The 11,509-nt window shown below is 44.6% G+C and overlaps 2 protein-coding genes and 1 long non-coding RNA gene across 18 annotated transcripts in view; 2 read left to right on the forward strand and 1 right to left on the reverse strand.

The window, feature by feature from the left end:
* Nucleotides 1-2,067, forward strand: spi2 (Spi-2 proto-oncogene). Its single transcript, XM_069520422.1, has 5 exons — nucleotides 1-197; nucleotides 315-387; nucleotides 459-553; nucleotides 1,076-1,229; nucleotides 1,551-2,067. Exons 1-5 carry the CDS (start codon nucleotides 144-146, stop codon nucleotides 1,856-1,858), a joined length of 684 nt encoding a protein of 227 aa, XP_069376523.1. The 5' UTR covers nucleotides 1-143; the 3' UTR covers nucleotides 1,859-2,067.
* Nucleotides 799-11,509, reverse strand: part of LOC138406832 (uncharacterized) — an 18,903-nt gene continuing 8,192 nt past the window's right edge. Inside the window, exons 3-4 of the long non-coding RNA XR_011240235.1 lie at nucleotides 1,802-1,852; nucleotides 799-1,684 (exon numbers count right to left, since the gene is read on the reverse strand). This is a non-coding gene — a long non-coding RNA (uncharacterized lncRNA). The remainder of the gene's footprint in view (nucleotides 1,685-1,801; nucleotides 1,853-11,509) is intronic.
* mybpc1 (myosin binding protein C1) overlaps nucleotides 4,595-11,509 on the forward strand; it is a 26,217-nt gene continuing 19,302 nt past the window's right edge. For 7 of the 16 annotated variants that reach the window (XM_069520394.1, XM_069520398.1, XM_069520395.1 and 4 more), the window contains exons 1-4: nucleotides 4,724-4,884; nucleotides 8,678-8,704; nucleotides 10,070-10,159; nucleotides 11,086-11,292. In XM_069520394.1, the coding sequence (XP_069376495.1) occupies nucleotides 4,863-4,884; nucleotides 8,678-8,704; nucleotides 10,070-10,159; nucleotides 11,086-11,292 (346 nt within the window). In that variant the 5' untranslated portion in view covers nucleotides 4,724-4,862. Of the gene's footprint in view, nucleotides 4,885-8,677; nucleotides 8,705-10,069; nucleotides 10,160-11,085; nucleotides 11,293-11,509 lie in introns of all 16 variants that reach the window. The other 9 variants (XM_069520406.1, XM_020106064.2, XM_069520407.1 and 6 more) reach the window with 5 other exon arrangements.

Here is an 11,509-nt window from a genome sequence, read left to right on the forward strand (position 1 = left end):
GTGCTGGGGCTGTGTGGGATGGTGGTCATTGTTCCTGTGAGCCCAGGGTAGAGAGCGTCTGGTGTTATGCAGAAAGGCTCCGCTCCTGTGGGGGGTATAATAAGAGGCCGGGTCCTTGAGCGCCTCATAGTCAGTTTTCTGAAATGCTCCCAAACTGTAAAGACTCTGCCACGTTCGACTCAACCTCATCTCTGATGGTAAAGATCAGACTCGCTGCAAAGGCTGACGTTAAGGGCGTCTTTATCATCAATAGCAATCCATGCATTGATCCAAGATGAATTTTGATCTTTTATCTTTATCAAAATTCTTTCCAGGACACTCAGTCTGATTTGGAGGTGATCTTAGAGTTCCTGGAGGAGTACTACAGACAGAACTCTGCAGAAAATGGTAAGAAGAAAAGCTCAAAAGTTTATTTTGATCCTTTTAGAGTCCTTGAGATATCTTGTGCTTTTTTCCAGAGGTCAAGGTGCATCACAGTGAGGCTGTGGATGAAAGAAGTGCCCCTGTGGACGAAGCATCATATGAGCAGCAGTGGATGTACTGTGAGCCACCTGTGAGCATTGAAATGTTTTTTCTTACCTCCGAGGAGATTATGTTTTCAGTGTCGTGTGTCTGTCCGATAGCAGGATTATGCAAAAACTACTTAACTGATTTTCTGGAAACTTGATCGAAGGATAGGACAAGCACCAAGAGAGAATCAAATGTGTTTTCAAACTAAACAAATAAAGTGTTTTAGTTTGAATATAAAGCTAAAAAAAATATTAATGAAAATATGGCTAAAAGGAAAATAACTAAATGTTAGCTGTAGCAACCTTACTTTTATTTAAGTGGTTATTTTATTTACAAAGATGGATGTCAAAGAATTTTCTACTTTGTAAAAAGGGAAAACTAAATAAAGTATTAAGGGGACTAAATATCTACGAGTATGCCAAATTTGCAGCTGAACTGAATTTATGTATGCATCTAGTTTTCCATGAGACACTCTCATACCATATCCGGAAAACTCAACTGTGGCTGAGGCTACTCACGATTCTGCAATCTGACATTTTTTTCTGTTTCACCCCCTCCATCAAAGATCACCAAACCTGCACCTCAGCCGCTCCTGGCTCTTGACGCCCCTCCAACCCTCGGCCAGTACACGGTAGCAACACCACCTGAGTGTGGGTCACTGCCAAACTGTGCATCAACAAGACAAACAACCAAACACCAGGCCACGGCAGCAGGGAGTGGTGAGTTCTGCTTTTTCTGGTCACTAGATACTGTTATTACCCCGGCTGCTTGTTGCCTGAGGGAAACAATACCAAGAGAGCAAATAAGAGACCTTCCCTTTACTGTAAAAAACAATGGAGCCATGCATGGATCAGCTCAGAAGCAGTTTTTACATAACCGCAGTGTTTACAGCTGTAGCGTCTCCACTAAAGGGCATCTCGCCAGTGATTTTCGGGGAATGGCTGTTTATGAGGAAATGATTAACTGTTATCAGCCCTAACTGGTGTGGTGTGGCACAGCAGCTGTGATATCGCCTAAATCCTGATTCCCGATGGCTGCAGGTAGGAAGGTGAGACTCTTTCACTTTCTCTTCGAGATGCTGGAGGATCCCAGCATGGCCCACTGCGTGTCCTGGGTGCCAGCGACTGCCGGCGTCTTCCGCTTCTCCTCCAGGAACAAGGACCAGGTAGCGACGCTGTGGGGGCAGAGAAAGGGCAACAAGAGGCCCATGACGTACCAGAAGATGTCCCGGGCCCTCAGGAACTACGCCCAGTCCGGAGAGATCTTCAAGGTGAAGAAGAAGCTCACCTACCAGTTCAGCCAGGACACCCTGACGTTACTGCAGAGGTGTCGTCCAGGAGATCTGTAATGTAAGAAAGATTTTGTATCGCTCGTATCATCTCGTATGAAACTCTACATGTGCTCTTTTTATGTGTTTTTCTAAACTTTGATCTCAAACAACTTTTCATCAACAAAGCTCTGTTTGTATATTACGAAATAAAGGAAGAAAATATGTTTTACTGTACTGTCACAGTTTAAAGTTTGGTGAAAAGTATTAATAAAACCCCTGAAAAAAAATCTGCTGTGTTGTCTCCTGATGTAGATAGATAGAAAGATAGAAAGATAGAAAGATAATACACATTTGTATTAAACTTTACATTTTATATTTAACTGTAACTTCAAGACTTCATCCTCCCCCTGAGAGAGAAGAGTGTGTGTGGCAGTCATGTTTGAAACCAGAGGGTGTCAGTGTCCTCCATCACACGGTCTCGGCTGTACCCCCCCCCCCCCCCCCCCCACCCCCCCCGTGACCTCATGGTTAAATCGCCTCTGTGATGTGAACACCAAATGGTTTTGCGCTCTTTGTAGTGGACCCACATGATGCTTCCCTAAGCCCAGTATTTACTGCTGGAGCCCACTCTAAGTTATAAATGGGCTAACTCAGGCTACAGGGGTCTGGTTACAGAGAAAGGCCACATAGTTCCAACTGAAGGATGAAAACAGTCTTTTTAAGGAGAGTGTGCTGTTGATTAAAAGCTTCCACTTCACACCACACGCATCATGTGCTGGAGTATAAATTTCATTTTGGAGATTCAGTGTCAAAGGTCTTTTCACGTGTGATGATGATACGTTTCTGATGTCAGTAAAAATCTTTTAAAAAAGGCTGCATTCCTGCTCACAGACAGTATGGACTCAAAATAGAGCTGTGCCTCGCCTCGACTGTCACGTTGGCTTGTCTGAAGAATTAATTGTGCATGTTTCGAGTTCTCCTCCACGTTGAGACCATTAACATTCTTCAGTGGTTGTGGTATTGGAAATTAGGCGAGTGGAGTCAGTGCCATCATGTGAGTCCCTTCTCAAAACGCATTGCTGGAAAAGCCTTTACTGAGCTGATTGAGTTGTTTGTTAGCTCAAAAAGGAATCCATGCTTTGTTTCTCAGGGATGGAAGGATACGTTTGTTTGCCTCATTGGAGGGAGCCTTCGAAATGGAACGGTCTAGTCAGGCTGCTTTGACGCAATCAGTCTTTGAATGCAGCCTCAAAGGATGCGGCCCCCGGATTGAGACAGAGCTACAGTCTGCAAGGCAAAAAAAATTACTGAAAATAAATCTCAACTATTCTACTGGAAAAACTAAACTCCTTGTCTGACGACAAAACAAGAGAAAAAGGACCCCTACAAGGCTTCCTTTAAAATAAAAACAAATAGCAAGGTTAACCACAGCACCAGTCAATCAGACTTGTTTCATCTTCATGACCTCGACAGGGGACACACACACAATCGCTCGAGCTGGATGTGCTAAAAAGATTAATTAGGCCCAAAGCAGCCCCTTCGATGACATAACTCACAATAAAACCCTCTTTTCATGTCAGATACACACGTCAATGTCAAGGTTTATGACGGCTTCTAAGTATAGATCCATACGACCCCCGCCCAGGCATCTCCCCACTATTTCTTTGCCAAGTCGGAAAGCCCTGCTGTTCTTGGACAGCCTTCCTCCCGGATTAAACTGCTATCTGGCATCTGGCATCGCTGCACTCGTGCCATCTCAAACTTTTCTCTTACAAAAGAAATCCAAAGATGCTCCGAACGTGTTGTACATCATCTGAGCACAGCGCAGGATCGTCGGAGAATATGACATGAGTCAGTCCGCCCTGTGACCATGACGACACCTTTTCCCTTTATATCCCACCACTTGATTTCCTAGGCTCCTTCCTCATCACCTAACTGTGTATAATAATAATAACAGTAGTGATAACAGTAGTGATAATAACAAAAATAGAGTCCCCTCTAACGCCCCACCGAGCCTGGAAATAATACAAATTGTGTTCGCATGGCCAAAAAGAATAGGTCGCCATAAAGACACTGGAAAAAATATAAAAAGTAATTGTATTGTACTCTGGACTGTAGTTTATTTTCAGTCGATCCCACACACACTATCCTGCATAAGCTTTAAATACTTGCCAGGACACTAAATCTGCAGCCACAAATAGTCCCTCAATACATCATTTGCTTATGTTTGAGAAACATTCGCTGTAACCGCAGTGTCTTCGAGGAAGTTATTTAGCCTTTTTATTGAAATTAACGATATGTTCTCGACCAATAATGATGTAAAGATTTGCATCTGAGTTAGATGCTGATGAGATTAAACATAGAATTGTCCAAAAACAGCTGTGATCTAGTAGAACAAGTGGAAATGTTTGGTACAAGTTAGAGAGAAATCCAGCAGGAATGTTTGCTTCTATGCAGATGATGTTGTGTTGCAGCAAAAGTTGAACTAGGTTCAACTTTCCGACGCTCTGTGTTGGCACTGCCACAGCAATGGCACACTGCCCTCGACAGAGGGGGGAATTCAGGTCATATGCTCTGGCTATAGCATTCTTGCTTTTTCCCCATTTGCTGCAAAAAGGGAAAAAAAGACAATATTACTGAAAACTTAAAGTCAAAATAAAAAAGCAATTTTAAAACCAAGGTATGTTAAAGTAGAAAGCTGGCACAAGAGCCAGTGGTTGGGCACAGTGATGCTGCAGATCTCCACTCTCAATTACAGAGAGGAGGAGCAAAGCCCCTCTCTATATAAGGCCTGAGAGCCTGTCCCCCCCTGTATCTGTCCCTCGTCCTCTCTCCTCCCCCACTGAGATTTCTAAACTGTATCCCTGTGCCCTTCTCATCTCCCATCACTGTGGTCCGAGGGGTCCCAGAGGTTTTTGTCTGCCACCCTCTTATCACCATCATCATCCTCCTCGTCTCTCTTCCTCCTGGACTGACTCCTACGTCTTACCTGGCCTCACACAGAGACTCGCCTCGCTGAAGGTTTCTACTCGCCTGCACCTTTTTTTGACTCCTCAACGCTTTTCTTGGGACACGGCTCAAGATGCCAGAGCCCACAAAGAAAGGTAGGAGTGTGGACAGTGAGGATGGAGTCAGCATGACGCCTTTAGATGTAACATCAAACCAGACACACGTACTGCATGTTTTATCTGATTAAACGGCTCCTTCCGTGAGTTGAAGCGGTTCGGTTTTTCTCATGTTTATGTTCTTCATTGTCTCTGATGGTGAGGAGCAGACAGTTGATAATTGCAGCAGGGAGCTCCATCACCTGCCAGCTCATTCGTAGGAATCCTCAAAGTGACTTTGACGGTGGTGTTGTATTACTGATGCATGCAGGAGAAGATCTGAGGTTTATGAACAGATCCTATTGTTGATGAGGGGTCGGGCACGTTGGATGGTCCTGAGGGATGCAGCTGCAAAAACGATGGAGGAATGTTGTCGAGTGCCGAGCCAGACGCAAACCCCTGAAGGATGATGCAATTGGGGTGAACTGAGCGAGGGTTGGGCCTCAGGAGGAGAAATAATAACTTGACTGTGTTTGTCTCTCTGATGACTGGAGGGAAAGAACAGTTCAGACCCCCTCCACCCTCAATTCAGGTCCATATTTAACCGCACACATCATCTTAACCCATCCCCGTCCTCCACACCATAACGCCATTCATCTGCACCATCGTGTCCATCAACATTCCCTTTTAATCTGCTCTTGTCTGTCATTACGATATGGTGTTACTCCCACCCTCCCCGTTATCCCCGCTCTTTGGGGGGTCTGCCCGATGAGCCAGACATGCCCATGTAGAGGAAACTGAACATTTTGTTTGGGTCTTGGAAACCTTCCTGATGAGAGCTGATACAAGTTTTTAATAAACCTGTCATCCTTAGATGGACCTTAGACCTCCTCACATTTCAGGTTTGATTTGCTGTAGTTTCAACAAGGTCCGTCCTGGAATATCCTCCTTTGAATTTCTTCCTTTGTTTTTCTCACAATTGTTTTTTTTTTTCTTAGCCCCAACAAAGGTTAAAGGTCCACAGTAAAGAAAATTTGAGATTTGTAATATTGGGTTATTTAAAGAAATAAACTTGACTGAGTGGAAACCCCTCCTCCCTTTTGACGAGTGGACATTGCCTTTTTGAGATGGGGTCTTTTATTGTCATTGATGCATTCAGGAAAATGCAGATTGCAAGATCCAAAATCCCAAAATAATTTAGGTTGTAGCACCGTCTCAATTCAGAAAGTGTAGGAAATTGTGTCAGCCATCAGAAACCAGTCTTTTATATGTAGCTTTGTGTGGTCGATGGTGTGCAGTGCAGATGCCCCCACGTTGATCATAAACATCCCTGATCCCCTCAGAGACAAAGCAGTGGAGAAATAGAGGCAACAGATTCCTGTCTACTGCAAACACTACCCATAAATAGCCACAGAGCAGCAGATAAATGAGGGTAGAAAAGTATTGTTCTTTAAATGAGTCTCAACAGCTGAGGAGGAGGAAGCCAGCGCTGTTGTTTTAGACACCCCACTCTCCAGCCTTTAAAAAGTCCGAACCAGAGATGACGGACTGGCTGAGTCCCCCCGTGGATCTCTTGGGACCGGGATTCTTGTCCCTGGAATAGTTCAGAATGAGTGCACTTTTAATCCCCATCCCTTGTTCCCTGCCATCTCCCTCCACTGCCACCTAACCCCTCTTCCTCCTCCTCCTCTCCTGTGCCACACGCCAAAACAGACACCTCCCTGCTACCCTCCGTTAAAGATGGATCACTCACACGTCACTCATCAAACGTCTGACCCTGTCCCCAGAGGCCTCACAGGACTGTCCTCAACCTGCTAAGTTTTGGGTTTCGGTTGCGGTGAAGCCTGTTGTCTTCACGTCGTGAGATTTACTGTCACTACGGTCCTTCACTCTCCCCGGGTCCTGTCCCAGCATTGTTGCTTTGTGTCACTGAATACCTCCTCATAAATCAAACCTGTGGTAAAACACAAGGGGAAAGGCCTGTCAGCAGCTAATTGCCGCCCCAGTGCAGCTCTCACCCTGCAAACAGGGTCACACAAGTTCTTTGTTGGAATCCCTTTCTCAGCAGAATAAAAAATAAACAAGGAGTGAACAGAATGAGAACATTCACATCATTAATTTCAGCTCATCATTATTAAAGTAATAACGGTCTATATTAGGAAAAATGAAGCTGCCGGCAGTTTGGCTCTTGTCGGAGCCTATGTGAGCCCTTCTGTCTGCAAGCCAGCGGGGGCAACAGCTGAAAATACCTGCAGCCCTGTCAGCTGCACTGGGAGTCCTCAGAGGTAAAACAAAACCTTTCTCCACTCTCATTATCTCAGCGGTGTTGAGACAGAGAGCGAGCGGGGCTCATTCTCGGCCGCATGATGTGACCCTCCAGGATTGTGGCCCGGTGGCCAGCGACACATTGTTTTGAAGTGAGGTGGGAGAGCGGCTAATTTTGACAAAGGAATGCTCGGACGGAATCATCACAAATGGAGGGATATCAGAAGCTAAGAAGCGACAGGAGAAAGCGGATGTTAAAAATGGTGCATAGTGCCTGGACATACAAGGAGTGAGGGCTGCAGTATTCATAGACTGGCCAAGTCTAATCGAAGGGATTGAAGGAGTTTCCACTGGCAAAGGCGCTAAAAGAAGGTTCTCGAGTCATGAGTACTGGTTACTTAAAAAGAATTGCTTATAGTCAGTCTACAAATACATGGAGAGCGAGGAAAACTTATGACTGATACCCTTTAACAAGACAAAAGAAACAGATGCTGTTAAATGGTCTCATTTTACAACTTTCCTGATTTCTGCCTTTTATTAAAACTGCTCCTAAATCCCTGTGCAATCTACTTTCTCTGTAAATCTGTCCTGCAAAACCCCAAATCAATTACTGATCTGATTTTGTGTCAGCACACTGACACAACATGAGACACATGCAGTGCATAAATACATACATGTGCCAAAGGCCCATGACACACTGTTTGTTTCCAGTCACCTTTAATTCGACTTACTCTGATGATGATGCGACCTCTTCTCTAAAGATTGACCTTTGCTGCACCTGTTGGTTCAATATTCATTCTGATGGAGACTCCACATTCACCAGAATCCTAACCCTTGAACCTGAGCAGAGATGATATCAGCCAAAATAACAGACAACACCGATGTAGGTAGGAAAAAGTAACGATGAGCAGAAGTGAAGGACGTGTGGTTGCTTGATATTTGTAACTGAAAACAAGAGGATGAATAATTCTCTCTTAAAACGGAATCATACTGTCTTCATCATCAACATGCTCCACCAGCTTTGGAAGAAAAACATTTCAAGATGTCGCTGAGTCGTACTTCTGTATCCAAGGCTCTGTCCTTCAACTCTAAATCCTGACTACCTCTTCAACCTTTGAAAGAATCCAAACCAAGCTGAGCAAGGACAATAAATGCAGCTGCTGCTCCAGATGCTGTCTGACTTGTCTGAATCTCCCATGTGTATTTAGACAACCTCTGGTTGCTCCATGCGCCATTAACCCACTAATAACTAAAGAGGTTAATGTTTTAACCACGTCATCGGATGCCAGGGGCTGTATGGAAGCTTTGATCTGCTGAGGCCCTGCATCGAGTCCTGTTACGTGGTTTTGATCGTCACATCTTCACATGTTTCTGTTGGTCCCCTCCTCCATAAGTCTAGACGAGGCAGAGGGCAAACAAATGGTGCGTCACGGGGGCCTCAGTCATAATCAGTTCAGACTACATGGTGTCTACTCTTGAGGAGCCAGTCTTCCAGACAGAAAGACGATAAGACTTAATGAATGGAGATCAATAGAGTGAGTCAATGTTCTGGACGTCCTGTTTGACACTGATGTCTTTCTTTCTTTAGATGAGATGCCAAACGGCCAGCCAGAAGGTGAGTGGACGGCAGTACACATCAATACCCCCCCATCACCTCACAGTCTAGCAGATTAGAGCTGTGCACTGTTTGCAGTTGAGCCGACATAATATCATTTATATTTTGCTTCAAAACAATGTTGGACAAGTTGCGTCGTGCAGCTTCAGTAGAGAACACCTGACTCAAAGTGCGCTCCTCAAACACCAACACTTATTTGCACTGAGGTGCATAAGCACAAGACAAAACTAAACACCTCCTAACTTGCAACACGACAATCACAATTTGGCGTGAATGTGAAAACACAGCCACATAGGAGTGTAAATGTGGGGCCAATAGTCGGCGATGCGGATGTGCTGCTCCAGAGTGATCTGTGGCGACGACCGAGCTGTCAGCATCTCTGACATTCCTCTCGCCAGCCAGCTGATCCCTCTCTGTTGATTCAGCTGACGCCCCCCCGCCTTCCCGTGTGAGCAAGGTGCTGGCATGCAACTGGCTTTTTGCCGGCGCTAGACTTTGACCTTGGAGCTGCAGCATCTTGAGGCTCCAACGTGGTCGGGGTGTCGGGGGAGCTCAGCTTTTTTAGGGTGCAACTAAAAATGTTCCAGACACAAAACAGGGTCTGATAAATAATTCTCGTCGGAGCGATTTAATGTCATTCTCGAGTGTCAATAAATAGATTAAAAATCCCAAATTATCAGCCGTTTGCTGCGTAACATGAATAAAACTTTAATACGGTGACATATCCATGTCAGGAGCATTTCCACCAACAAAAGTGTTTTTACTGAGAGAAAGGCCGAAGTTCCATATTGTACGTTTTAAGTTTTCTCATAATGTGTATCTGCCCGACACTGCTCATAACACATGAAATATATGTGTACAATGTGTAGTGCCATCCCGCCGTACATTAAAGTGAGACACTCTAACACTACGTCGCAATAAAATAATATAAAACAGAGAATGAACGCACAACACTACCTGACAAAGCATTAACAGTTACATCACCTTGACAGAATGGTGTGATTCAACCTTAGAATTTTATCTCAGTATATTAATGAGCATATTAACTATAATGATTTTACAAACCTCTAATCAAACCTAATAAGTATTAAAAAAAGGAGGAATATAGTAGATAGAATGTATTCGATCTATATTTCCTGTGTGGGTCACGTGTACATGTCGACGGAAAAAAGTACTGTGAGAAAGTGTGAATGGCGACATGCGGGCAGGTGGGTGGATGACTGCGTTAGTCCACGTTTGTGTGTTTCTACGTCAGTGTGTGTGTGTGTGTGTGTGTGAGTCTGAGACTTGAGAGAAGCAGATGCTGAAGCTTTGTGCTCATTAAAGCAGCTGTTCCATCCACCATTATATTTGTCACATGCTCAGAAAGTGTTGCCCCAGAAAGTGTTGCCCCAGAAAGTAACGGTGCTCCTCTGCCGCTACCTGAGATTTCCCTGGAGGTTTCTCCCCCGCCAGGTGGGTAACCCTGATGGACGCCATCGCCAACCCCCCCCTCCCCCCCTTCACTTTGTGCACATCTCTCTCACATCACGTGTTCCTTTGGTGTGTGCCATCACTGTTTTCCTCTGTCACTTAATTCACTCTGAGAGGCCTGACACTGCACTTTTCTTGTGAAGGTATGATTGTTCGATGTGTCCACGCAAAACGTTACTGAGGTTAGCTTTAAGAGAGTCCCCCCCCCACTGACTGTGCACATGTCCACACACCCGCACTGCTCTACATGCACTCGCCTTGGGTCGTGGTGCTGTCACTAACCAGTGCTGTGGCCGTGGTTGTATTTTTGCATGACTATGATAAACTGAGTCATTACACTGGAGGAATGAAGTGAAGGGATTAGAGAAGCTGGGTTTTACTGACTCGATTTAAATTTATCCGATGTTTATCCAACCGAGGATTTTTAAGTTATATATAAAATATAAATATTTTTGCCATTTCAATTCCAACAATTGTATTAAACGTATTGATATATTTGCAGATATTATCTTAAAACAGACTTTTGCAAAGACTTTTGTCAATTTCGAGCCTCCATATGCTGAACATAGGATATTTTATACATTCTGTGAAAGTCAGTGAATCCCTCCTTCTTCTCTTTACAGTATAGATATTCAATGACCAGATAAATGTCCAATCACAACTCCAGACACTAAGATATACCTCAATTAAGCTTCAATCTTTTCAGTCTTTGGGACGTTTAATTCATTAATCTTGTTCAATTTGACGACTTTCTTTCGGATAATCAAATTACACCCCCCGGGGGATTGGATCTGGTCATTAGATATTTATACCATTTGACCAAGCATTGTCTCGCAAGACATTGTCTTGCCCGTGTTTGTGCGCGATGCTTGCTGCTGCTCCAGCCTGGCGCTTTGTCTGCTGTACAGAGGCGGTAGCAGAGGGGAAAGAGCCAGTAGAGACTGTTGGGGACATACCAGAGCCCCCAGAGCCTGAGCCGTTACAGGCTGTGGTGGCTCAGGAGCAGAGTCCCACTGAGAATGGCTCAACCCAACCACAGCCTGGGGGGGTTGGGGTGAAAGAGCAAGCAGAGTCCGATAACTCTGCTGTAAAGGAAGAGCGTCCCCCACGACTTGGTAAGTATTTCTCTTCAATACAAATCAGTCCAACGTCTCTCCTTGTTGAAGTGCATGTTTTTACCCCTCCAACAAATCAATTACATCTGAGAGAAGCCCCCGAAAGTCTCAGTAGTTCCTTTTACTTGCACAGCACACGGCTCAGCAGCTTTTTTTTATCTTACATAATCTAAAACATGGCTTAATAGCAGCAGAAGCAAATAGATGACCTTTATTT

The sequence above is a fragment of the Paralichthys olivaceus genome, chromosome 23 (assembly GCF_024713975.1).
Source record: "Paralichthys olivaceus isolate ysfri-2021 chromosome 23, ASM2471397v2, whole genome shotgun sequence".
Taxonomy (NCBI): Eukaryota; Metazoa; Chordata; class Actinopteri; order Pleuronectiformes; family Paralichthyidae; genus Paralichthys; species Paralichthys olivaceus.

What these genes read in the sequence shown, in the direction of transcription:
- spi2 (XM_069520422.1), top strand. Translation starts at nt 144, where the DNA reads ATGCTCCCAAACTGTAAAGACTCTGCCACGTTCGACTCAACCTCATCT. An exon ending in GGATGTACTGTGAGCCACCT is followed by an intron (nt 554 to 1,075) that starts GTGAGCATTGAA and finishes CCTCCATCAAAG; the next exon opens with ATCACCAAACCTGCACCTCA. An exon ending in GGCCACGGCAGCAGGGAGTG is followed by an intron (nt 1,230 to 1,550) that starts GTGAGTTCTGCT and finishes CGATGGCTGCAG; the next exon opens with GTAGGAAGGTGAGACTCTTT.